Consider the following 26,567-nt stretch of genomic DNA (forward strand, 5'->3'; position numbering starts at 1 on the left):
GCTCCAGTTTATTTTTGTAGTTTTTAAATTTTAATGTAGGTTGGGCGCAGTGGCTCACGTCTGTAATCCCAGCACTTTGGGAAGCCAAGGCAGGTGGATCACGAGGTCAGGAGTTCGAGACCAGCCTGACCAACATGGTGAAATCCCCATCTCTACTAAAAATACAAAAATTAGCCGGACGTGGTGTCACGTGCCTGTAATCCCAGCTACTCAGGAGGCTGAGACAGGAGAATCGCTTGAATGTGGGAGGCAGAGCGTGCAGTGAGCCGAGATCGTGCCACTGCTCTCCAGCCTGGGCAACAGAGCGAGACTCCATCTCAAAAAAAAAAAATTTATTGTAATTTCACATTTATATAAAAGCTGCAAGAATAGTGTAAAGGATCCTCAGATATCCACATTCATCAATTGTTTATCTTTTGCCACATTTGGTTTGTTTTTGGGGTTTGTTTTTTTGAGACAGGGTCTTGCTCTGTCACCCAGGCTGGAGGGCAGTGGTGTGATCACAGCTCACTGCAGCCTGGACCTCTCGGGCTCTGGTGATCCTCTCACCTCAGCCTCCCGAGTAGCTGGCACACACCACCACACTAGGCTAATTTTTGTATTTTTTGTAGAGACAGGGTCTCACCATGTTGCCCAGGCTGTTCTCAAACTGTTGGGCTCAAGCGATCCTCTGGCCTCAGCCTCCCAAAGTGCTGGGATTACAGGTACGTGCCGCACCCTGCATCACACTTGTTTTATAATTCTCTTTCTCGGCCGGGCGCAGTGGCTCATGCTTGTAATCTCAGCACTTTGGGAGGCCGAGGCGGGTGGATCACGAGGTCAGGAGATCGAGACCATCCTGGCTAACACGGTGAAACCCCGTCTCTACTAAAAATACAAAAAATTAGCTGGGTGTGTTGGCGGGCGCCTGTAGTCCCAGCTACTCGGGAGGCTGAGGCAGGAGAATGGCGTGAACCTGGGAGGCGGAGCTTGCAATGAGCCGAGATTGCGCCACTGCACTCCAGCCTGGGCGACACAGCGAGACTCCGTCTCAAAAAAAAAAAATTCTCTTTCTCTCTGTATATTTTTTTTCTGAACAATTTGAGAGTAAATTGCAGACATGCGGTCCTTTTACCCTTAAACATTTAAGTGTCTATATCCTAAAAGTCAAGGACATTGTTTAATATAATCACCACGCTATCGTGAACATCTAGAGATCTAACATTGATATAATTAAGTTATTTCATCTAATCCAGCTAAGTTTTGCCATGTGAGAAAAACTGAAATCTTACAGAAAAACTGAAGCTTACAGTTTTTCAAGAAAAGCTGGAAATCTTGATGTTTAAAGGGAGGCTTCTCTGAACCTCTTTACTGTCCCCTCACCCTCACTCTTGGGTGTTTACCTTCTAGCAGCGACAGCAACATCACCACCATGTCCTTCTGCAGATCCAGCAGCTCCTTCAGCAGCTCGATCTGGCTTGAGTCCTAGAGACCCCACATCCCAGCTCGGTGAGGGCTGGTCTCTGCAGACACCTCCCCCACCTCTGTTGCTTCTCCCCCTCCTCACCTACCCAGCAGGGCCTAAACCCCTGTTTTCTCCCCTCTTACCTCCGAGGGGACCCGAGTCCAGACATGTTCCTCGGAAGCAGGGAAAGGGGCAGAGAGACAAGATTGTGGGGGTGGGGTTGGCACTTGGGGGAAGGGCCCGATAGGTGATGGGTAGTGGGAAGGCTGGCAGACAAGGAGGACTGGGAGGCTTGCAGGGCAGACATTTGGGGCAGAAAGAGACAGAGACAGACAGAGACAAACACTGGGGACAGAGACCCAGGTCTAGGAAGGGATGTGAGCCCAGCACTGTGCCCGGCCTACGGTGGGCTTGACAGATATATGTTGAAGATAATGTGTGATGGCGAGAGTGGGACTCTGGGTTCGGGAGGAAGGCTGCAGAGACAGCCATATGCTTTCTGGTAAGCCATCTGCGGGGAGCATAGGGCCACAGTGTAGGGCCCATAGAAACCTCCAACACAAAGTTTTGCCTTATGGCCCCTATTTATGTTAGGTTGAGTCACATAAAATTGCCAATATGTGATCACTTTTGGCTCACAAAGTGGTAATTTCTTTCTTTTTGAGACAGAGTTTTGCTCTTGTTGCCCAGGCTGGAATGTAATGGTGCAATCTCGGCTCACCGCAACCTCTGCCTCCCAGGTTCAAGCGATTCCCCTGCCTCAGTCTCCCGAGTAGCTGGGATTACAGGCATGCGCCACCATACCCGGCTAATTTTTTATTTTTAACAGAGATGAGGTTTCTCCATGTTGGTGATGCTGGTCTCGAACTCCTGACCTCAAGTGATCCACCCACCTTGGCCTCCCAGAGTGCTGGGATTACAGGCATGAGCCACCGTGCCAGGTCCAAAGTGATAATTTCATATGGTTGCATCAAATAAAATGGAGAAGGGAGGAGACGATACCAGATAAATGGGATGTAAGGGTCTTTGGCTCCCATGCTAGTTCTACCAGTTGTTGATTCCCATCCTAATGTATTTCCACAGTTCCAAAGCTCTGCATTCTGGGTCTAAGGTTCTGACACTCCTAATCTCAAGATCTTACAGTGGGTGGGTGCTTGTGGTTTGTGCCTACCCATGATTCAGTCCCCCTCCTCTCTTTACAATCCCTCAATTTTCACCTGCAGTGTCCCCCATCCCACAGTCAGAGCATATGGGGCTAACCCTACCTCCTGGTTCCATAGGTGGGTATATGACCAGGCCTGGCCAGTCAGGGCTTTCTTTCCTAAGCCTATGATGATTGGTTCGGGGATGGACATGTGACCCAATAGGCTAGTCAGAGAGAATCTCAGGTTTGTTTTTTTTTCTTGGAGCTTTCAGGAAAGAGGAGATCTCTTCCCTCTGGGGCTGTTAAGAAGTAGGGTGGATAGGAGCCTGAGGCACCATTTTTTCCAGCCCAGGAGAAAAGCCTGCTTGCAAATGCAGTCAAAGAGGAGACAGTTCTGCTGACATCACTCTAAGCCCTGGATCTGTAATATGAACTGATAAATTCTTTATTTTTCTTAAGCCACCACTTTGCACTGGATTTCTAGCTTTTGCAACCTAGACTAGATGGTGGCAGATGAATTAGTCCTGCAGGATTTGGAATTCTACATGATGATACCAACATTCTCTAGAATTTTAGGATGATACCAACAGCACAACTTCAGCTGCTGTGACACGGAGGAATTGCATCCTAAGTTTAACTCCTTTTAAAAAGTCAGATGACAACGAATTAGGGTTTCTGCCAGCCCCTGGGGCACCTTTGAGCAAATTAGAAAAAAAGGCGCCCCCTAAAACACTTCCTGTAGGGAAGTTATAACATGCTGGATGCTTTACTGCCATCTGCTGGAAAACTAAACTATTGTAATAAATATACCATTATGTGTAGGATGTGAATGCCTTCAGAGGTCATGCCTTTGTGCAGTGCACAACCTGCGGAACAGTATATGGCAGCCTTGAATATAGTTACCAGACAGAAGCAGAACAAATGGATTAAGTGTTCGTGAGACATTGGCAAGGCTGCAAAGGGGTGAGGGAAAGAGGAACACAAGGATTATGGAAATGGGAGATGGTGCTCAACAGGGACCTTACATCATGAATGTCTGATATGGGTGTCATCTGCCGCAAGCAAGATAAAGAAGCAAAACATTTCCTCAGCCCCAGGCTCTAATCTAGAAACCAGCCCCATCCTAGCCCAAGGACTGTCCACATCTGAGATGACCTCATCAGAGAGAAAAACAGCAACCAATCATAGAGGAGCTCTGGCCATTGGGGTGGGGCCAACACATCAGACCAATGGAAGCGTGGATGGAAAACCAGCTGATTGGTGGGGCAGGAGGGGCAGAGGAGAAGGCGGGGTCATGCAGAGAGCCAATCCAGAAAGAGGATGGATTTGGCCACTGAGAGGGAACCAGTCAGGAACATGCCGGGAGCACTTGGGTGACAAACTGATCAATGGGGCAAGACTTGGAAATGGACCACTTAGGGGACGCCCGGAAGCAGGTGGATGGAGACCAGAGGGGCTCGAACCTGAGCGAGCTTCATCATCATGTGGGCGAACACGTGCAGGAACCCCACCACTGCATCCCATAGGCGGCTGTGCGCCAGGCTCTGCTGGTTCCCGGTGCAGGGACCCTGGGAGGCAGAGCGCCGTGTGAGCGGGAAGGGAATCCCCGAGAAGGGATCAGGGATCGCGATGCGGGACCCCCTCCCTTCCCACTCCCGCCCCAGGGGGAGCGCCCTACCTGGATGTACTCAGTGAGGCTGTTGAACACCTGCTTAGCCACCGACATGGCTTTGGAGAAGTTCCTCTTGCCCTGCTCTTCAATGACATCCTTGCCCGAGTAGTACCAGTAGAAGTCGCTGATGGATTCCTGGTGGGGGCGGGCAGGGTGTGAGGGGGTGCTGGGGCCGATCATGGCCCTGCAGCCCCCCACCCAAGTCACACCTGAACCGTCTCACGTCCTCACCTGCAGCCGCAGGAGGTAGTCCACAGTGCAAATGATGATGTTAATAGTGGTCGTGTTCCCTGTCTGTGTCCGTAGGTAGTTCTGGAAATCTGGGGAGATGAAAAGTCATTTATCCAGCACCTCCCATGTGCTAGGGGGGATGAACAGTGGGTCATTTATTCATTTATGCAATACGCATGTGTCGGGTGCCTATTGTATGACAGAAGGCATATCATCATCAATTTATGTAATAACTATCAAGTACTTACTATATGACAGAGAAAGATGGATGATCACTTATTCATTTATCTAAAAATACTGGCCGGGTGGCTCATGCCTGTAATCCCAGCACTTTGGGAGGCCGAGGCGGGCAGATCACCTGAGGTCAGGAGTTTGAGACCAGCCTGACCAACATGGTGAAACTCCGTCTCTACTAAAAATACAAAACTTAGCTGGGTGTGGTGGTGGGCACCTGTAATCCCAACTACTTGGAAGGCTGAGGCAGGAAAATTGCTTCAACCCCAGAGGCAGAGGTTGCAGTGAGCGGAGATCTTGCCATTGCAGTCCAGCCTGGGCAACAAGATTGAAAACCCGTCTCAAAAATAAATAAATAAATAAATAAACAAACAAACAATAAATAATTTAAAAATAGGCCGGGAGCGGTGGCTCACGCCTGTAATCCCAGCACTTTGGGAGGCCCAGGTGGGTGGATCACTCGAGGTCAGGAGTTTGAGACCAGCCTGGCCACCATAGTGAAATCCCGTCTCTACTAAAAAAAAAATACAAAATTAGCCAGGTGTGGTGGCATGTGCCTGTAATCCCAGCTACCTGGGAGGCTAAGCCAGGAGAACTGCTTGAACCCGGGAGGCAGAGGTTGCAGTGAGCCTAGATCATGCCACTGCACCCCAGCTTGGGCAACAAGAGTGAAACTCCGTCTCAAAAAATAAATATAAAAAATAAAATATAATATAAATATTATTAAGGGCTTACTATGTGTCAAATGTGGTGGTCATTTATTCATTCAGTTTTTTCCAACAAATATGTATATTGAGCACCAACTATGTAGCAGGGAGAAATAGATTCAGTCCCTCGTTAGTTTCCAAACAATTTTATCGAATTCCTACTATGTGCTGGGGATATTCATGCATTTATCCAACAAATATTTATTGAGCACCTACTAAAGGCCAGGGAACCTATGGATTGGTCACTTGTTCATTTATTCAACATATTTTATTGAGTGTATACTACATCCTCACAAGATTAAGATTGTCACATCCTCTTTGCTACAACAAATTTGTTGCGTTCTTACTATGTGTCATGCGGTATTCTAGGCTCTGGGGATACAGTAGTTAAAAAAAAAAACAGTCCCTGGCCCTTGGGGGGGATTTTTATTTTTTTTGACAAGGTCTCCCTCTGTTGCCCAGGTTGGAGTACTGTGGCATGATCATAGCTCACTGCAGCCTTGACCTCCTGGGTTCAAGTGATCCTCCCACCTCAGCCTCCCGGGTAGCTGGAACGATAAGTGTGAGCCACCACGTCCGGCCAATTTTTAATTTTTTTGTTGAGACCAGCCCAGGCTGGTCTCGAACTCCTGGCCTCAAGCAACCCTCCCACCTCGACCTCCCATAGTGCTGGGATTACAGACATGAGCTATATGTCCAGCCCCTGCCCTTGTGAAGTTTATATACTTGTGCAATAATTTTTAAATCTTTTCTGACTGCAATCTATGGTAGGAAATCCTTTTTTTTTTGAGACAGAGTCTTGCTCTGTCGCCCAGGCTGGAGTGCAGTGGCATGATCTCAGTTCACTGCAACCTCTACCTCCCAGGTTCAAGCAATTCTCCTGCTTCAGCCTCCTGAGTAGCTGGGATTACAGGCATGTGCCACCACGCCCGGCTAATTTTTTTGTATTTTTAGTAGAGACAGGGTTTCACCATATTGGACAGGCCGGTCTCCAACCCCTGACCTTGTGATCCACCTGCCACGGCCTCCCAAAGTGCTGGGATTACAGGCATAAGCCACCACACCCGGCCGAGGAAATCCTTTTTACATTGAGACCTGATACATATGTTCAATCTGAAATTACATTCATCTATTCCCGAAAGAGAAGTTTCACATTGCCTTACTCTGTGCCATGCATTCTGTTCTTTTCTGTCCTGTACTGCTCTAGTTAACTACAGAAGAAGAAATGTGTGCTTCTCATCCTCTCAACCTTGGCTGCACATCAGAACAACCAGGAGGCTTTTAAAAATCCCAGTGCTCAGGCCCAACCCCAGATCAATTAAATTAGAACCTGTAGAGGCAAAACCTGGGCTTAAGTCTGTTTTAAAGCTCCCCAGGCATGCCAGTGTACAAGTACGATGAGAATCTCTGCGTGAAACTAATTCATGAATGTCTGTCTGATGGGTTGGTTCCCACTATTTAAAAAACATTGTTCTGTGAGAGCAAACTGTTAAAGCTGAGTGATGGGTAGTTGGAGGTTTATTATACTGCAGTATATGATTGGAGGTTTATTATACTGTAGTATATGATTTTTTTTTTTTTTTTTTTTTTTTGGTAGAGACAGGGTCTCCCTATGTTGCCCAGGCTTGTCTTGAACTCCTGGGCTCAAGTGATCCTCCTGCCTCAGCCTCCTAAAGTGCTGGGATTACAGGCATGAGCCACAGTGTACAGCCAAGTCCTTTCAAATGTTTATAGCAACATCATGTTGCACGGGAAGGTTTTAACAGCCCCTGAAAGTATTTTCGTCCCCAGTTTTTCTTTCCCCCTAACTTTTTTACAGTCAGTTCACAATTGCTCTATCAGGTTGGCTAAACAGAAGGCCCATTTCGCCTAGTTTCATGATATAGACAAAGCATACTCAAATATTCAAAATTTTGTAAGCAAAGGTACAGGCTTTCCCCTCAACCCTGCTTTCTTTTTTTTTTTTTTTTTTTGAGACGGAGTCTTGCTCTGTCTCCCAGGCTGGAGTGCAGTGGCGTAATCTCGGCTCACTACAAGCTCCGCCTCCCGGGTTCACGCCATTCTCCTGCCTCAGCCTCTCCGAGTAGCTGGGACTACAGGTGCCCGCCACCACGCCCGGCTAATTTTTTTTTGTATTTTTAGTAGAGACGGGGTTTCACCGTGGTCTCGATCTCCTGACCTCGTGATCCGCCCGCCTCGGCCTCCCAAAGTGCTGGGATTACAAGCGTGAGCCACCACGCCCAGCCTCAACCCTGCTTTCTAACTCCTTTATTTGTGTTAATTTAAATTGTTAAATTAAATTGTGTTAATTTAAATTGGACTATATGCAAAAATAAAAGATACACAGCTCCTGTAAAAAAAATTCTGGCAACTGACAACACCTGTTATAGACATGTGCAAATAAGTGAGAGACAAACCTTTTCTCTGCTTTGAATAGCACTGACTCCTCAAGACATGCAAGGGGTCTGAGATTTGAAAGATATTTCAAATATCTATTTGATTAGGCCATGAATTTAGGCAGAGGACTGGGTTGCAAATATGTTGGGAGACAGCAATCCCTCTCATAACAACATTCTCATTTTCAAAACTTCATATTCCCGAGGAATAAAATTTACTTTAAACCCAAAGACTGATTCCATCTTAGTTAAAATTAAAGAATGAAAATCTCAGCCTCGGCTGGGTGTGGTGACTCACACCTGTAATCCCAGCATTTTAGGAGGCCAAGGCAGGAGGATTGCTTGAATCCAGGAGTTCGAGATCTCCTGGGCAACATAGTGAGATCTCATCTCTACAAAAAAATAAAAAACTTAGCCAGACATGGTGATGCATGCCTGTAGTCCTGGATACTTGGGAGGCTGAGGGGTGGATCACTTGAGCCCGGGAGGCAGAGGTTGCAATGAGCTGTGATCACACCACTGCACTCCAGTCTGGGCCACAAGAGTGAGACTCTGTCTAAAAAAAAGAAAAAGAAAATCTTAGTCCCATGGCACAAAGGTATTTAATAAACCTTGAAAAACTGGTTGTGGACACAAGACCTTTTGAAAATTCAAGACGAAGGGATCATGCTTTATCCTTCATTGAAAGAAAAAGAATGAAGATTAAAGATATTTACAAATCAGTTACCTTAAAGAGCACTAACCAAGTGGGTGAAGGTTCTATGGAAGTTAGATTACTAATTACTCCAATTCTTGTCATGAAAGTTAATTTCCGGGTAGTCTGCGGTTTCCTAATCATCTGCTAAAAGTTATAACCACAATCTTGAGACTGTACATGTTTGTTATAGGAAATGGCATCAGGTAGAATGTTTTTTGTGCAGAATTTTGACTGTTCTGTAAAGCTGTAAACTAGGTTTGCTGCATGAGACTGTATTTCTCATCATTGATGTTGTGTAATTAATTTGCTGTCATCCTCAATCTTGTTAAATTGGCTGAACCACAACAAAACAAAACTCTTGCTTAAGATAGGAAAGAATCTGTAGGCCTTTGTACAGATCTTTCCTCTGCAAAGTTTTTATAAGCAAAATAAACAAGTGATTCTAATAGATTTATTTTTAAATGCCAGGCAGTTTTTTCCTTTAGGTCTTTTCTGGACCTAAAGTACAGAAATCCACCACGTGTACTGAACTTTGGCAGCCACTGCAGAACGCCTGTGGGAAAATGGCGTGTGACAAATTGTCCATTTGGGCAAATTGATTTTTGGCCAAATTGGTTTTTGGCAGATTGCTTTTGGGGAATTGGACTGGCCAGAGGAGATGAAGGGGAAGCAAAGTGGCTAGATTCCAGAAATTCCAGAGAGGTTTTTTTTTTGAGATGGAGTTTCACTCTGTTGCCCAGGCTGGAGTGCAATGGTGCGATCTTGGCTCACTGCAACCTCCATCTCATGGGTTCAAGCGATTCTCCTGCCTCAGCCTCCTGAGTAGCTGGGATAACAAGCATGTGCCACCACGCTCTGCTATTTTTTTTATATTTTTAGTAGAGACGGGGTTTCACCATGTTGGCCAGGCTTGTCTCGAACTCCTGACCTCAGGAGATCCACGAGCCTTTGCCTCCCAAAGTGCTGGGATTATAGGCCTGAGTCACTGCGCCCGTCCTCCAGAGAGATTTTGAAAGCTAGGTGGATTGACACTGGCTGGAGAGTGGCCATCATTGACGGCGGGGGGGAGGAGGGTTGGAAACTAACTCAGGCAACCCTTCCGTACCAGCCCCAAACCTTGGCTTCCCCTCCACCCCACACCCCTCCTCCTCACCATTATTGTGCCCCTCACAGAGCAATTGTAGGAATCGGAACAGGTCTTGTGTGAATTCATCATCCGCCATGACCTTCTCTCCTGGGTGGAAGGGAGGGGACAGGGCCCAGGAGGGGTCAGATGCGCCAAGACACAGCGCACACATGCACAAGGCCCATGCACACTGCACACGCATGCACAAAGAATGGGGGTGCTGGGAGGAGCAGCTGCCACTCCAAAGACACTGTGAGGGCCATGGGCATCCATGACGCCAGGCGGTCTTGATCTCAGAGCCCATGACATCAGCAGACGGAGACCTGAGGGGCCCTGGGTCATGAAGCCGGGGCCTCAAGTGTCTTTCTACATCAGTGCCCTCTGATGTCACCACTTGTGTTACATTCGGGAGTGTCTGCTGACCTAGCAGACATTCAGGCAGCTGGTAATGCCCTCAGCCCCCCTTCAGACCATGGAGGTTAATGGATTATGGGGGTTTGGGTCACCTTCACACAAAGACTCTGGGCAGGGGAAGATTGGGCTGGGAGGGATAAGGGATGGGGACTGAAAGCCAGCCAATTGGCCCAGATGCCTTGAAAGCAGCCAATCCAGGAGTAGCACAGGGGAGGCGTGTAAACAAGGGCCAATCAGAATGGGCATCTGAAAGAAGCAAATCATGATGGGCAGTAGGGGAGGAGGCTAGACCGCAAATGGGCCAACCAGAGCAGGCGCAGAGGAGGCAGGCGCACACCAATCAGAGTGGATGCCGGAGGCAACCAATTCGGTTGGTGGATGGGAAACGCTGACCGACCAATCTGAGGTCGGGGTGCAGAGAGCAGAGTAGGGGGGAGTGGGGATCACTCCACACCGGGACTGCGAATCTGGGTCTGGAAGTCCGACAATATCCAGCTGGAAAGAGATCTTTGCCATGTTCTCTAGCTTCTGCTTCACACATGGGGAAAGTGAAGCTTAGGGAAGGTAAGAGACTTCTTCACAGGCCCATGTATTCTCAGTGGCTGATCTGGGACCTGAATCATGCTCCCCAGACTCCTGATCTCCAGGTTTTGCACTGGCAGGGCGCACCTGCCAAAGGGTCCCTCCCTCCCCTCCACGTTCCAGATCCTCAGCCCCTAGGTGGAGAGGCGGACAGGGTTAGGAGGGGTGGGTGACAGCAGCACAGCACGGGGGTGGGCTGGGGGAATTACCGTTCTGGCGATTGATGACTGGGGCAGCCAACAGGATGGGAGGAGGAAGCAGGAGAAAAGAGAGAAAAAGAGAGAGGGAGACAGACCGCAAACACACACAATGACAGTCAGGGACAAAGACACAGAAAGACACACAGAGAGAGAGGAGCAACCCACAGAGAGAAAGGCAGAGTGATAAGGGGACAGAAGGAAGTGGATTAGCAGGGAAGAGGGTAGAAATGAGGGTAAAAGCAGAGGGAATGAAAGAAGAGGATGGAGAGGGAGAGAGAGAGATGAAGACACAGAGGTAGAAAGGCAGGAGCGAGGATCCAGGTAGAAAGGTTAGACACATCACAACACGGCAAAGAGGAGACGCGATTAACCCGGATTAGGGACATTAATAAGAGAACAGCAACCAGGGTGTGACATTTGGGTGGGGCACGTGGAGGGTGGAGTCCGTGTAGTGATGGGTGAGAACACAAGACAGAATGACTTCTGGTGTGTGTGGGTGGGGGGCAGAGGTGGGTGGTGGACATGGGGAGGGACACCCCGGGGGTATGCAGGGGGTGGGACCGGGGGACCACAGCAGAGGGAGGGACCCGAGGGAGCCCTTGGGAACCAGTGTCTTGGAGGAAGGGAGCTCTGGGCAATGGCAGGTGGGGGTGGGGTGGTGGGAATCCCAAAGGAAGATGTCCCAGGGAGAGGGAAGCCCAAGGGAGGGCCTCACCAGTGCCATCCTCGTTCACCATGCCCAGCCCCTCAGCCTTGTTCTGTCTCTCAAAGGCATTGAGATCCAGGACGCTGAGGAAAAGAAAGGAAAGATAGGGGGGATGTGATGAAGCCTCTGCTCTCCTCTCTTCCAGGGCCTGGCAGCTCCCCACCATGGTAGCCTGGAGAGCCACAGTAAACCATGTATGCGCTGAAATAAAGAGGAGGCAGAAATGAAGAGTTGGCAGAAGCTAGGACATAAGGTAGGACCAGGATGAACCATGCACAAGCTGAAATAATGAGGAACCAGAAACCACCCATTTAGCAAAAGCTGCAGAGGGTAGGAAAAGTCAGCCAGCAGCAAGAGGCGAATAAAGGCAGACAACAGTGGAGGCATATTAATCGGGATCATCAGAGAGCTCCTAAATCTCCCACTGCCAAGTTCCCCTTGAATTCTCAAGTTTTTGGTTCCACTGTCTGGAATCCATAATGCAACTCATTCTTCAAGTCTATGACATTTTGCCTCCCTTATTGTTCTACATTAATTCTTATAATAAATTCCCTGTTATTTGAGCGATTCTGAGTGAGTCTCTTTCCCGGGACTGAAAGAGCAGAATCCGAACTGGAAATGGTACCAGGAGTGGGGTGGCAGTGACACCAAACAGAGCTTAAAAAGAAGAGGTCCACTTGAACCTACCTGCATGTTTGCATCAGTGCCTGGATACTCTGGAAGAAGCCAACTTCCTTCTTGTCCTTAAGATAATCCAGCATTTTCTGCAGAGGGGGAGGCAGGGGAGGAGGAACTGGGAGTCACACAGGAACCTCTCACCCCTCCTTGCCTTCTTCTGAAGTCCCTTTGCCTCTGTTACCTGCTGGACCTCAGCATTGCCTCCATTGAGGATGGAGATGCCCAGCTTCAGGGTGGAGGACACCATGGCACCTGTCTCTCCTGGAGGGAGTGGGAGAAAAAAGATGGTCCACCCAGTTGGAAGGCAGTGTGTTCCACCCACCAGAAAACAGCCATCCCAAGGGATGTGAGAGAAGGGGATTTAAGAGTGTGCCAAGGTGCTCATGCAGGGGTGAATGTGATTGAAGGATAAGTGAGAAATTGCAAGGCAGGTATGCAAGGGGAAGCTGCAAGGGCTGGGGTGTGCGTGCAAACCACAGGCATCGAGGGGTGGCAAATGGGTCCACAGGGAATGGGTGAGCCGGGAAGAGTGAGGTCAGGATGAGTGCACTTGGAAGAGTCCAGTGTACATGTGAGGGGCACCTTTGCAGGCACTTATCATCTGCAGCACCATCTCGGCTGCCCCCCGGGTGTGCAGCCGTGCTTGCTGGTACAAGAGCCTCTGCTTCTCCATCTCTTTCTCCTGGGAAGGGAGGCAGACCCATGGGGGCAAGTCCAGGCTTTCCAGCCCAGCCTTTCCCCCTCACATTCTCACTTCTGCCCTCTCTGTTCCAGCCACATCCACAACTCATTCCTTCAATCATGAGCTCCCTCCATCCCCTGGGGCTCACACCCTCGATGTATCTCCTGTACCTAGCACGGGGCTAGGCATTAGGCAAGATCTACATAAATCAGAGCTGGGCATGCAGCGGTCTTAACCTGGGCCCATGGGCCTCCAGGCCAACTGTGAACTTGGATGATGAAAAGTTACATTTTTATGTTTTCCGCCCTCTAACAGAAATGTAGCATTTCCTTCCTTTATGGATGAAGCCACAAATCACAGCAATATTAGCAGAACCTGTGGTTTTGTCACCAATAAAAATCACAGATGTGGCTGGGCGAGGTGGCTCATGTCTGTAATCCCCGCACTTTGGGAGGCCGAGGCGGGGAGATCACGGGGTCAAGAGGTCAAGACTATCCTGGCTAACACAGTGAAACTCCGCCTCTATTAAAAATACAAAAAATTAGCTGGGCGTGGTGGCATGAGCCTGTAGTCCTAGCTACTTGGGAGGCTGAGGCAGGAGAATTGCTTGAACCCAGGAGGTGGAGGTTGCAGTGAGCCGAGATCACGCCACTGCACTCCAGCCTGGGCGACACAGTGAGACTCTGTCTCAAAAAAAAAAATTACAGATGTTTCCATATCACATTATTATTGCTGTATATTCCATATCACATTATTGTTGCAGAATTAGAACTATTTCGTATTCAAATTCTGCTCTTTTGGTCCAGGAAGAGAGACCCACTCACAATGGCTCAAAGATGTCTTTAAATATCAGTTATGTTCATCACTACTTCTCAATTATAGTAGCTGTTGGATCTACTGCTAGATCTTTTTTTTTTTTTTTTTTTGAGATGGAGTCTCGCCCAGGCTGGAGTGCAATGGCGTGATCTCGGCTCACTGCAACTTCCACCTGCAGTGGAATCTTTCAAGCGATTCTCCTGCCTCAACCTCCTGAGTAGCTGGGATTACAGGCATGCACTACCATGCTCAGCTAATTTTTGTATTTTTAGTAGAGATGGGGTTTCACCATGTTGGCCAGGCTGGTCTTGAACTCCTGGCCTCAGGTGATCTACCTGCCTTGGCCTCCCAAAGTGCTGGGATTACAGGTGTGAGCCACTGCGCCCAGCGTTAGATCTTATTTGATAGATTAACAACGTACAAGTATTACTGGATCACAAATTCATTTTTAAAATATTTTGATAGCTATTCAATACTTGTTTCCTCTGCTATGAATTCATTTTATACACTTAAAAACATGATCCTGAGAAAGTCTTCACCAGATGCCAGAAGGGACTCTGGCACAGAAACAGTGAAGAAAACTATGAAGTAAATGCTTGCTGACTGTCTCAATGAATGAATGGATCGGTGAATTGCACGTTTACTAGCTCTTTCTTGCTGCCTGGCCTTGGCATATACTATTCTCCCTATGTAGAACATTTTTCTCTTTTTCTTCAACTGGCAGGCTCCTTTTATCCTTCTGCTCAGAAGTCCCCTCCTCCAAGAAGCCCTCCCTGATACATTTTCCTGCAGGCTGGGTCAGGCACCTTGTTTGGGCTGCTTTATCCCCCCAAAGTTCCCATATTTTGGCCCTGACCCCTCTTCCTGTATCCTCATCATCTCAGCCCTGACTCCTCTGCCTGAGCCTCCCTAATCCCAGCCCTGACCCCTCTGCCTGAGCCTCCCCAATCCCAGCCCTGACCCCTCTGCCTGAGCCTCCCCAATCCCAGCCCTGACCCCTCTGCCTGAGCCTCCCCAATTCCAGCCCTGACCCCTCTGCCTGAGCTTCCCCCGTGACCATGGTGCACACTCCGTGGTGTTAGTTTGGCGGGTGTATCTGTCTCCCCAGTGGACTGACTTGGTCACTGCTGTGTCCCCAGAGCTTTGCTCTGTGAACACATGCTGAATGAATGGGAGATGACTGCAGTCAGGGTCCCCCATCCCTTCCCTCCAGGACCTCCTGAGCCCACCTACCTCAAAGGAGACCTCAACCTCCTCTTCACCTTCGCAGTTCTCCCCTCCCTCCTCCAGGTGGCAGCTCTGGGGAGGGGGCATCAGTTAAGGGATGAACAAAGCAGACCCCTCCATCCCGCCCCAGCCCTTTTTGTGGACAAGCACTGCAGGTGGGGAGAGGGAAATCTGCCCCAGATGAGGGGGGTGGGGCCTCACCTTTGCCATGATATCGGCGTAGGCTATGTACAGGTAATCCTCGTCCAGTTTGCTGGGGAAGTAAGCAGGGGAGTGGTCAGGACCCGGTGGAGAGGACCCCCATCTTATAAGAGCTTCTGGGCAGGGCACGGTGGCTCATGCCTGTAATCCCAACACTCTGGGAGGCTGAGGCAGGCAGATCACTTGAGGTCAGGAGTTTGAAACCAACCTAGCCAACATGGTGAAACCCCGTCTCTACTAAAAGTACAAAAAATTAGCCAGGCGTGATGGTGCTTGCCTGTAATCCCAGCTACTCGGGAGGCTGAGGCAGGAGAATTGCTTGAACCCAGGAGGCAGAGGTTGCAGTGAGCTGACATTGCGCCACCGCACTCCAGCCTTGGTGACAGAGCAAGACTCCATCTCAAAAAAAAAAAAAAAAAAAGAGCTTCTGGTTTCCTTTGGAGGGCCAATCCTCCCCATGCTCAGGCTGTGTGGCTCAGGTGGCTGGAGTGGCCATTGCCAGGGTGGCTTGTGACAAATGCATGGCTGATGAGGACTTTTATCTGTGTGGCCATGATGACAGATAAGAAATGGTCATGTTGTCCATGCTGTCCAGTAAAATCCATTCTGGGAGTTGTTGTTTTGTTTATTTTGTTTTTGAGACAGGGTCTTGCTCTGTTGGCCAGGCTGGAGTGCAGTGGTGCAATCAAGGCTTACTGCAGCCTCAACCTCCCAGACTCAAGTGATCCTCCCACATCAGCCTCCTGAGTAGTTGGGACTACAGGCACATACCACCACACCTGGCTAATTTTTCCATTTTTTTTGTAGAGACAGGGTCTTGCTATGTTGCCCAGGCTGGTCTCAAACTCCTGGCCTCCCAAAGTACTGGGATTACAGGTGTGAGCCACCACACCTGGCCCATTCAGCGAGGTTTGCTGGAGCTAATGGTGGAGGCACTCCCTTTCCACTGGGGATGCTAAAATGGAGTGATGGAAGGCTGGAGCTCCCAGGACCATCTTGCCACCTGTCAGCCCAGTAACAAATATGGCCAATCCCTTTCTGCTTGGGTCTCCTCTACAATGGCCAACACCTGCTGAGTGTTTACACTAACACCATGTCAGTGTCTGTTCTAGGTGCCTTGTATATATTAACAACTGACCCTCACAGTCATCCAGTTGGGTGGGTATGTTACTAGCCCTATTTTATAGGTGGGGGAACTAAGATACAAAGACCCTTCTTGGCTGGGATCGCACAGCTTGTGCTGGGACTCAACTTGGATGGCCGAACTCCAGAACCATTGCTCTCCCACAGGATGCAAAATGGGATGCTCAAATTCTTCATCACCTTGCAGCCCGAGATGGCCTCATGTCAGAATTTCTGGCCAATGAGATCTGTGTGGAAGCTCACCAGAGAGATAAAGAGACCAAAGAAGGCTGGGTACGGTGGCTCACGCCTGTAATCCCAGCACTTTGGGAGGCTGAGGCAGGCAGATCACCTGAGGTCAGGAGTTTGAGACCAGCCTGGACAACATGGCAAAACCCTGTCTCTACTAAAAATACAAAAAAAAGAGAAAGAAAAAAGAAAAATAGCTGGGCATGGTGGCATGCGCCTGTAATCCCAGCTACTCGGAAGGCTGAGGCAGAAGAATTGCTTGAACCCAGGAGGTGGAGATTGCAGTGAGCCAAGATCGCGCCATTGCACTCCAGCCTGGGCAACAAGAGCAAAACTCCGTCTCAAAAAAAAAAAAAGAGAGAGAGAGACAGAGATCAAAGATCTTGCTAAGGGTGAAGAGTGGGGAGCCTTTCTCCTTCTTTGTGCCTGGCATGTGGCCGTGATGCCTAGAAGTGCAGCATCCACCCAGGACTACAGACAAAAGCTAAGAAGGGTAGAGCAGAAAGCTAGAAAGACCCTGGGCCCGTCAGTGTCCCTGTGCCACTGCCCAGTCCTGAAGTCTTTAGCTCTTGACTTCACGTTATGTAAGAAAAATAAATCCCTGCCAGGCGCGGTGGCTCACTCCAGTAACCCCAACACTTTGGGAGGCTGAGTGGGAAGGATTGCTTGAGTTCAGGAGTTTGATACTGGCCTGGGCAACATAGTGAGACCCCCATCTCTACCAAAAAAAAAAAAATAGCCAGGCATGGAGGCACATGCCTGTAGTACCAGCTACTCAGGAGGCTGAGGCAGGAGGATCTCTTGAGCCTGGGGTGATGTGGAGTGGGGGGTCTGAGCTGCAGTGAGCTATGATATGACACTGCATTCCAGCCTGGGCAAGAGAGCAAGACTTTCTCAAAAAATAAAAAAATAGGCCAGGTGCAGGGGCTCACGCCGGTAGTCCCAGCACTTTGAGGGGCCGAGGCGGGATCACTTGAGGTCAGGAGTTTGAGACAAGCATGGCCAACATGGTGAAAGCCCGTCTCTACTAAAAATACAAAAATTAGCTGGGCGTGGTGGTGGGCGCCTGTAACCCCACCTGCTTGAACCTGGGAGGCGGAGGTTGCAGTGAGCTGAGATTGTGTCACTACACTCCAGCCTGGGTGACAGAGCGAGACTCCATCTCAAAAATAAATAAATAAATAAAAGAAACAAAATGAAAAATAAATCCCTGTGCATTCATTCCCTTATCCACACAAAGGAGCTGCAATAATCTGTCTCACAGTGTGGCGGTTAAGTGAGAGGATATAGATATCACTGCTTAGCTTGGTGCCTGGCACATAATAAGCATTTGATGAATGGCTGCCTGCTATTGTCAGCAGCAGCGGCAGCAGCTGCGCCATCTGCATCACAATTATTTATTACTAAGCCTGTCATTAGCCCACATGAAGCTTTTGAGGGAATTAGAGGAAACCTCCCCACTACTTCTGTCTGTTGGAAATTTGTCACACATATGGATTTTTTTCATAATATACTGATTTTATTTGAGCAAGACACTTTCTTCTAGAAAAGCCTAGTTAATCTACATTGTCTGTGATATGAACCCCTCAGAGATGCCCTTGTGAAGTGTTCAGCCATGCAACAGTGTATGTTGGCTGTGCCTGTCCTAGCAAAGTGACATTTACGTTTCTTTTCTTTTTTTTTTTGAGACAGAGTCTCGCTCTGTCTCCTAGGCTGGAGTGCAGTGGTATGATCTCGGCTCACTGCAACCTCCGCCTCCCGGGTTCAAGCGATTCTTCTGCCTCAGCCTTCTGAGTAGATGGGATTACAAATGCCCACCACCAAGCCTGGCTATTTATTATATTTTTGTAGAAACGGGGTTTTGCCATATTGGCCAGGCTGGTCTTGAACTCCTGGGCTCAAGTGATTGCCTGCCTCGGCCTCCCAGATTGCTGGGACTACAGGCGTGAGCCACCGTGCCTGACCAGCAAAGTGACATTTAAAGATTCGTCTGTCCTGGGCTCCCCCAGGACCTGGAGGGCCTCTCCTGAGGCACAGGGAAGCTGCTGGGCTGGGGGTGGCCCCAGGACCTTGGGGGCATTTCTGGGGCCCTGGGAAGAGTCTTCACCTCTTTTCCGTCAGGGCAGTGCGGCTGAAGTGCAGGACCAACTGGTGCAGGGGGTCTGGCTTCTTCTCTTCCACCTCTTCCTCCTCCTCCTCCTGCTCCCCAGCTTTCTGGCGAGAGAGGGGAGACTTGGGGAGAGTGTTTCTAGAGTCCCCTCCTATCACCGCCCCCATGTCCCTGTTGGTCTGGATTTTTTTTCTCTTTTCCCACATCCTGCGCCCTACTTTGGTTCTACTCAAGCCAGGGGCTGGCATTTCTATACCCCTTGATGTGGAGGGCGACTCCTGGAGGTGTGCCAAGGGTGGCCTCCGCGCCAGCCCTATCTAGCTCGCCCCCCACTCCCCCAGGCGGGCCCCAGCTCACTGAAAGGTCATCTATCATGCGGTCCTCAAAACTGTGGTCTTCAGTCAGGATCCATGCAGCCTTGTAGCTCTCCAGGAACATGTTACATGCCCGGTGCCTGCAGGGGAGAGGTGTGACGTCACTGGGACGCGCCCTCCTCCGTGCCTCCCGACCTCCGATGCGCCTGCAGCCCCCAACCACCCGCAAGGCCCCATCACGTTGGCCCTCCATTCTCCAGACTCTCCAGCCACTCTTTCTCCGCAGCCCTTCACGCTTCCCTTGTCCCTGGGGGCCTTACGTGGGCAGGTTGTACAGGGGCGTCATACGGAAACAGGCCACGACTGCCCGCCGGCGCTGCTTGGACAAAAGCTTGTGCCACACGGCCTTCTTAGACTTGTAAGGGTGCTCAGTCTGGGGAGGGGATAGCGGGACAGTCATATCCCCAGACCCTGCCCCTCTCACTCCCAGCCCTGGATGAAACTGCCCAGCTGTGCCGAAGTCCATGTTCAGATAAGACTCACACGGCAGAAGGAAAACCTTGTCTCCACCAACAGAGTCAGGGTCCTGACTCCGCCTCCAGACCTAAGTTTCCATCCTAGGCCTGGTCCCACAGAGCCAGGACCACGACCCCAGGCCAGGACCAATTCTACGACCCACCCAAGGCCCTGCCCACGAACTCAACGCATCTCCTGTAGGCCCCACCCCTAGACCTAAAGATCTGCCCCTTCCCCGTCCCGCCCCCAGATGCAAGATTAAGCAGTAGACCCCTCCCCCTGATCCATTCTAAGCCTCGCCTTAAACTCGAGGCTCCACCTCCTGCCCTGCCCCAAAACTTAATAGTCATCTCCAGACCCCACCCACATTCTTGAAGCCCCTCCCCCCGCCAGGCTCCGCCCAGAGACCCAGTAGAAAGACCCCTCCGGCCCCACCCACCTGGTCCAGGTGGTAGAGCACGGCTGACACTTCCTGGACTCTGCGCACGATTTTCTCGGGGTCATCGGCGTCTTCCTCGCGACCCGGGACGCCCCGGTACAGGGCCATCTGCCAGCGCAGAGACGGGGAGCCTTCGACCTGAGGGGAGGAAGGAGAAGTGGCCGGCGTGAGGGACCCTTCCCACAGTGTCCGCCGGATGTCCCCTTTCCGTTTTTGGGAGGACTCAATGGGTGAGTGCATGTTGAGGGCTTTCTTCTTCTTCATCTTTTTGTTTTGAGACGGAGCCTCGCCCCATCACCCAGGCTGGAGTGCAGTGGTGCGATCTCAGCTCACTGCAACCTCTGCCTCCTGGGCTCAAGCGATTCTCCTGCTTCAGCCTCCCGAGTAGCGGGGACTACAGGCGCCCGCCATCACACCCGTCTAATTTTGTACTTTTAGTAGACGGGGTTTCACCATGTTGGCCAGGCTGGTCTCGAACTCCTAACCTCAGGTGATATGCCCGCCTTGGCCTTCCAAAGTGTTGGGATTACAGGCATGAGGCATGAGCCATTGCGCCTGGCCTAATTGTTGTATTTTTAGTAGAAACATGGTTTCATCACGTTGGCCAGGCTGGTCTCAAACTCCTGACCTTTGAGGTCTTTCTTCGATGCCTGGTCTTTGGTAAATGCTCAAACCTTCGCTAATATTGTGGTTACTTTCTGACTTGCTTCTTTTGCTTGCAGAGGAAGGAGGCATACCTTTCCCTGAAGGTGAAGGTTGTTGTGCAGAAATTCCCGGACCTCCTCATCTGTGTCTTTCTGGGGAGACAGGGCCAGGCTGGGTCACTCTGGAGGTCCCATCCTCCTTCCTGACCCAGAACCCTTTCCTTCCAGGCCCAGCACCCCAGGAACTGAAGAGATTTTTCTGGGGTGGGGGGGGAGTCTGAGAGAAACAAAAGGATGCAGAGGTTGACGGGTCAGAAGGGGTCCTAGAGGGGCCAGAGGGTCGCAAAGTCACCTTGAAGATACTGTAAGGATTCGAGGGGCCTCGTGAGGGTCTGGGAAGAGGCAGAGGGTGACAAGAGGATTTCATCAAAGGTCAAATATGGCCAAAGAGGGATGACTGGGGGTCAGAGTGGGGCAGGGAGTCTTTGAAGATCAGAAGGGGTCAGCAGAGGTCATGGGGGATCAGGTAGGTCAACTGAGTCACTGGTTACACAGGGGCCAAAGGGGGCATCAGCAGGGTGGGGGTTCACTGGGGTTCCAGGACGGGGAGCCCTCACGGACCAAGGTGAGGGGTCCATGGAGCCCTGGAGGGCTCTCTGGGGTCCTGGCAGGACTCAGCAGTCCTGGGAGGTGCCTGAGGTTCTGAGGGAAGGGGTATCCTGGTGGTGGCAGGGGAGAAGTCGGTCTTTAGGGGTCCAGGGGGTTAGTAGGTTGTCAGGGTGTTGGTGTGGTCCTGGGGGGAGGGCTATAGGGGTCTTGGGGCAGAATCCTGGGAGGGTTCCTTAGATCCCCTAAAACTGGAAAGGATCGGAGAGGAGGGAGATTGTCCTTGTTGTCCCACACAAGGGGTAAGTGGGGTCCCGGGAGGCCTCCTTGATATCCCAGCGAGCTTAAGAGGTTCTAGGGCCTGGGTATTTTAGTCTCCAGGACAGTTGAGACCTCAGAGGTTTGGGTACAGTCCTGGGGTTGGGGTTCATGGATCCTGGGGAGTTAGGGTCACAGGGCTCCCTGAGCCCCTGAGAGTCTTGGGGGCTTAGTTGGGCATCAACAGGGCCCAGGTGTCAGCAGGGTCCTGAAGGAAAGGGATGGTGAGCTGAGGGCTCAGTGGGAACCCAGAGGTTCAGTCTTGGCGGGGAGGGAAGGAGGGGTCATGAGGGTCTCAATAGGTCCCAAGGGGCTTGAAGGGGCCTTGGTGGAGGGTTCAGAGGATCTCAGGGGCTCATCTTGTTGGGGGGACTCTCAGGGTCTCAGCAGGTTTGGCATGGTCCGGTAGGGGGGCAGTGGGGTCCTGCAGTCCTCATGCGGGTCCCAGGGGTCCTAGAGCTTTTCTAGGTTTCAGTGAGGGCTCTTAGGTCTGTGGTGCCCTGGCAATATCTTGAACGGGGTCCTCAGGGCATCCCGGGGCCCAGTGAGTCCTCAGCATCCTGGAAAAGAACTCAGTGGGGTCTGAAGGGAAGGCTCCCAGGGACCTGGGGGGCTCAGTGGGATTCTGGTTGTTCCCTAGGGTCCCAGGGATTCAGTGGGTGCTGGGTGGCATCTTGGAAGGTTCCGAGGACGGGGCTGGGCAGGCACCAGGGCGTAGCGGGTCTTGGCCAGCGTGATGAGGTCTTGGTCGGTGGGCGCACACATATTCAGGCCGATGGGCAGCATCTTCTTCAGTGTGGCCACGATCAGTGATGTCTGCACAGAGTACCGGTCCCCCCGGCGCTTCTTCTTGGTGCGTTCCTGGTCCGAGCCACCGGACTGTGGGGACACAGGGCTCAGTACCAGCCCAAGCCCCAATCCCATGCCTCAGCCCCAACCCGTGGCCATCATCCACACCCCAGGCCCCAGTCTGGACACCAGGCACTCCCTCCCCAACCGCCGACGATACCTCAATTTCCACCCCAGACTTGCTGACTCTACACTTCAGGCCTGAAGCCGTGACCGGAGACCCTCCAGACCCAAGCCCACAACCCAAATTCCCCGTTTCTTGTTTTTTAAACAAATTTATTTTTAGAGATGGTGTCCTGCCATGTTGCCGAGGCTGGACTTGAACTCCTGGCTTCAAGTGATCCTCCTGCCTCAGCCTCCAAGTAGCTGGGACTACAGGCACATACCACCATGCTTGCCAATTTCTAACCCAGGCCCATCCAGATTTTCCCCAGTTCTGGGCCTGTCTCAGCTTCTAGCAGTCCTCTTCCAGAATCTCCTAGGAACCCCAGTACAGTACCCCCTCCACAGCATGCACAACCCCACACTTCACATCCCAAGACCGAGTTCTCAAGAATGAAACAAAGATGCAGGTCCACAGAGAGTTCAAGAGACAAGAGAAGTTGCAAGAAAAAGACACTGAGAGACTGAAAAAGACAAGGAGACAGGAAGACCAAAGATGCAAGAGACTTCCAGAAAGATCTGGAAGCAGAGACACGGGGCACAGAGTCCCACAGCCGTGTTCTGGAGCCTTGGGTGCAGACCCGGGGCCAGGGCCACCCCAGTCATGCCAACGAGAAGCCCCGATGACAAGCTTTTGGGCAGAGCCACATCCACGCTGGCTGGCAACTTTGAGCATGACCCCTGTGCCAGGCACTGCTGCAGGCCACACATGCAGCTTCTCCCTGAGTCCTCGCAGAGCCCTGGGGTGGGGGCCGCTGGCTGGATGCCCTCAGAGGCTCAAAACGGTGACCCCAACCAAGGTCACACGGCTAACTATCAAGACAGGATTCTAACCCCAGTCCATACAGTCCAGAGCCCAAGCTTTAAACACCGCACGGCGAGGGTGCTGCCGCCTCCCCAACCATGCTCTGCATGCCTCTCCCACCCCCATTACCCTCGACCTCAGCCCACGATGCTTTGGTAAAAGCTGAGAGTTGCTCTTTTTTTCTTTTTTTTTGGGGGGAAAAAAAGTCCAGAAAAAAAAAAGAAAAGAAGAAAAAGAAAAGAAGTCAAATTGCCAAAAGCTGAGGGTTGGGATGGGAACAGATGGGGGTGGTGGGGAGGGAAGGGAAAGGAAGGAGGATGGTGGGGGCTGGGAGGGGAGGACAGGGGTGGGGAACAGAAGCAGGGGTTTTCTCGGGGCCGGGGGGTGCAGAGGCTGGGGGAAGAGGGCATTAGCCAAGAGACATGCGGAAGGTCCCAGATGTGGGGCTGACCTGTATATCTCCCGCCTGCTTCACCGGACCGCAGACAGAGACAAGAAGGGTTACCCCAGCCCCGCAGAGAAGCCCAGGCCCACCTCCAAGTTGCCAGCACCCCACCTCCTCTGCCCCACCCGCCATGCATTCTCTAGCTAGGCATTTCCAGGCCTTGGCTCGGGGTGGGGGGTCGTTCTCTGGGACCTGAGGAGGGCAGTTCTGAAAAGGATGGGGAGGAAAGCAGGAGATGGGGTAATGGGGAGAGGAAGAAAGAAATGGAAGAGGGGGAAAATGGGGAGGAGGAGGAGGAGGGAGATGGGAGGAGAGGCTTGGAGAAGAGGAAAATGGAGAGGAGGGAGATGGGAGGAGGGAGAAGATACAGGAGGAGGAAGGAGACAGGGATGAGAGAAGAGGAGATGGAGAGGAGGAGGGAGATGGGAGGAGGGGGAAGATATAGGAGGAGGAAGGAGCTGGGGAGGAGGGAGAGAGAGAGGAGGTAAGAGGGGCTGCTCTGAGGGCTGCGGGGAATGCGCCCAGGGCGGGCTGGCTGGGTGAGGACAGGCCAGGTAGGAAGCCCTAGAGGGTGCTCCCGCCCTCTCTGCCAAGTGCTCCTCCCAGAACCAAGCCCCGACCTTAGCCATTTTGCTCTTGTTGTCAGCAGTCAGGAAGGACATGTTGTTGATCTCATTCTGGACCACAAAGTTCTGCTCCTCGCGCTTGAAGTTCTGGCGGGGGAAGCAGTGTTGGAGACCGGACAGGTGAAGGCAGGCGCCTGCGGGCTGCGGCTCCTCTGGTTGTGGGGAGGGCAGTCGGGGTGGGCACTCACGTGGGACTTGGACCAGTAGATGAAGATCTCGCCCACCATCCTGAACAGCTCCTCCGCGCTGGGATTCGGCTCCGTCAGCCACTGCGCCCTGGGGTCAGTGGAGGGGAGGTAAGGGAGGGGGTGGGGATCCCAGGGAAGGGGGCTGCCCAGAGAGAGATCTTAGAGGAGGAGATGGGGACCAGGAGACATCCAGTCAGAGGGATGGGGTTTCTAGGGTCATCTGGCCATTCAGATGAACATTAAAAAAATTTTTTTTCTCTGTCTCAGCCTCCCGAGTAGCTGGGACTACAGGTGCCGGACACCACACCCGGCTAATTTTTGTATTTTTAGTAGAGACAGGGTTTCACCATGTTGGCCAGGCTGGTCTTGAACTCCTGACCTTAGGTGATCCACCCACCTTGGCCTCCCAAAGTGCTGGGATTACAGGTGTGAGCCACTGTGCCCAGCCTAACATATAAAAATTTTTAACGATCCATTCTCTCTCTCTCTTTCTTTCTGAGACAGGGTCTCGATCTGTCAGGCTGGAGTACAGTGATGCGATCTCCACTCACTGCAACCTCGACCTCCCAGGCTTAAGTGATCCTCCCACTTCAGCCTCCCTGAGTAGCTGGGACTACAGGTACACGTCACCATGCCCATGCCTGGCTAATTTTTTATTTTATTTTTTGTAGCAAGAGGGTCTCCCTAGGTTGTCCAGGCTGGTCTTGAACTCCTGGGCTTGAGAGATCCTCTTTCCCTGACCTCTCAAAGTGCTGGGATTACAGGTGTGAGCCACCTTCCCTGGCCTGACTATTCCTTTTTTAAAATACTTTCTCTTTGTCTAACCTTTTCATCGAAATACATAAATATAATACATACACGCAATACATACACACACGATACATACATATGTATTATATAACCTACATATTAAGAAGTATCAACCTGGTGAATTATCACAAAGTGAACACACTTGTGTAGCCACCACTGAAGTCAAGAAATAGGACATTTCTGGTCCCTGGAAGTACTATCATGGCCCTTCCCAGCCACTCCCCCTTCCTCCTCCTGAAAAATCATCCTTATTCTAACTTCTAGGCTAAAAACTTTTTAAAAAAATTTCTTTCAGCCGGGCGCAGTGGCTCATGCCTGTAATCCCAGCACTTGGGAGGCCGAGGCAGGCGGATCACGAGGTCAGGAGATCGAGACCATCCTGGCTAACACGGTGAAACCTCGTCTCTACTAAAAAATACAAAAAAATTAGCCAGGTGTGGTGGCAGGTGCCTGTGGTCCCAGCTACTCGGGAGGCTGAGGCAGGAGAATGACATGAACCCGGGAGGTGGAGCTTGCAGTGAGCAGAGATCGCACCACTGCACTCCAGCCTGGGCGACAGAGCGAGACTCCATCTCAAAAAAAAAAAAAAAAAAATTCTTTTTTTCTTTTTTGAGACAGGGTCTCACTCTGTCGCCCAGGCTGGAGTGCAGTGGTGTGATCTCAGCTCACTGCAACCTCCGCCTCCCAGGTTCAAGTAATTCTCCTGCCTCAGCCTCCCACTCAGGAGTACTTAGCTGGGACTACAGGTATGTGCCACCACGCCTGGCTAATTTTTGTATTTTCAGTAGAGACAGGGTTTTTCCATGTTGCCCAGGCTGGTCTCAAACTTGTGAGCTCAAGTGTTCCACTCTCTTTGGCCACCCAAAGTGCTGGGATTACAGGCATGAGCCACTGCACCCAGCATAAAATTTCTTTTTTTTGAGACAGGGTCAGAATCTAAGTAGGTTCACATATTTAATTTTATTCATTTACTTGTATTTAAAAAAAAAAAAAAACTTATTGAGACAGGGTCTATCTCTGTTGCCCAGGTTGGAGTGCAGCGATGTGATCATAGTTCACTGCAACTTTGACCTCCTGGGTTCAAATGATCCTCCCACCTCAGCCTCCCAGTCCCAGCCTGAGGCCAGGACTACAGGTGTGTGTCACCATGCCTGACTAATTTTTGTATTCGTTTTCTTTTTTTGTAGAGACAGGGTCTAGCCATGTT

At 51.0% G+C, this 26,567-nt stretch overlaps 1 protein-coding gene across 1 annotated transcript in view; it reads right to left on the bottom strand.

Moving 5' to 3' along the window:
- Positions 1-26,567, bottom strand: part of LOC100592793 (ryanodine receptor 1) — a 137,751-nt gene that overhangs the window by 25,157 nt on the left and 86,027 nt on the right. The window contains exons 69-87 of the mRNA XM_030822220.1: positions 24,551-24,638; positions 24,357-24,449; positions 22,184-22,354; positions 20,645-20,704; positions 19,908-20,045; positions 19,273-19,385; positions 18,996-19,092; positions 18,636-18,742; positions 15,158-15,209; positions 14,963-15,028; positions 12,814-12,913; positions 12,413-12,492; positions 12,241-12,317; positions 11,563-11,636; positions 9,679-9,759; positions 4,492-4,580; positions 4,267-4,395; positions 4,052-4,156; positions 1,383-1,464 (exon numbers count right to left, since the gene is read on the bottom strand). Coding sequence (XP_030678080.1) covers positions 1,383-1,464; positions 4,052-4,156; positions 4,267-4,395; positions 4,492-4,580; positions 9,679-9,759; positions 11,563-11,636; positions 12,241-12,317; positions 12,413-12,492; positions 12,814-12,913; positions 14,963-15,028; positions 15,158-15,209; positions 18,636-18,742; positions 18,996-19,092; positions 19,273-19,385; positions 19,908-20,045; positions 20,645-20,704; positions 22,184-22,354; positions 24,357-24,449; positions 24,551-24,638 — 1,802 coding nt within the window. The remainder of the gene's footprint in view (positions 1-1,382; positions 1,465-4,051; positions 4,157-4,266; positions 4,396-4,491; positions 4,581-9,678; positions 9,760-11,562; positions 11,637-12,240; positions 12,318-12,412; positions 12,493-12,813; positions 12,914-14,962; positions 15,029-15,157; positions 15,210-18,635; positions 18,743-18,995; positions 19,093-19,272; positions 19,386-19,907; positions 20,046-20,644; positions 20,705-22,183; positions 22,355-24,356; positions 24,450-24,550; positions 24,639-26,567) is intronic.

The sequence above is a fragment of the Nomascus leucogenys genome, chromosome 11 (assembly GCF_006542625.1).
Source record: "Nomascus leucogenys isolate Asia chromosome 11, Asia_NLE_v1, whole genome shotgun sequence".
Classification (NCBI taxonomy): Eukaryota; Metazoa; Chordata; class Mammalia; order Primates; family Hylobatidae; genus Nomascus; species Nomascus leucogenys.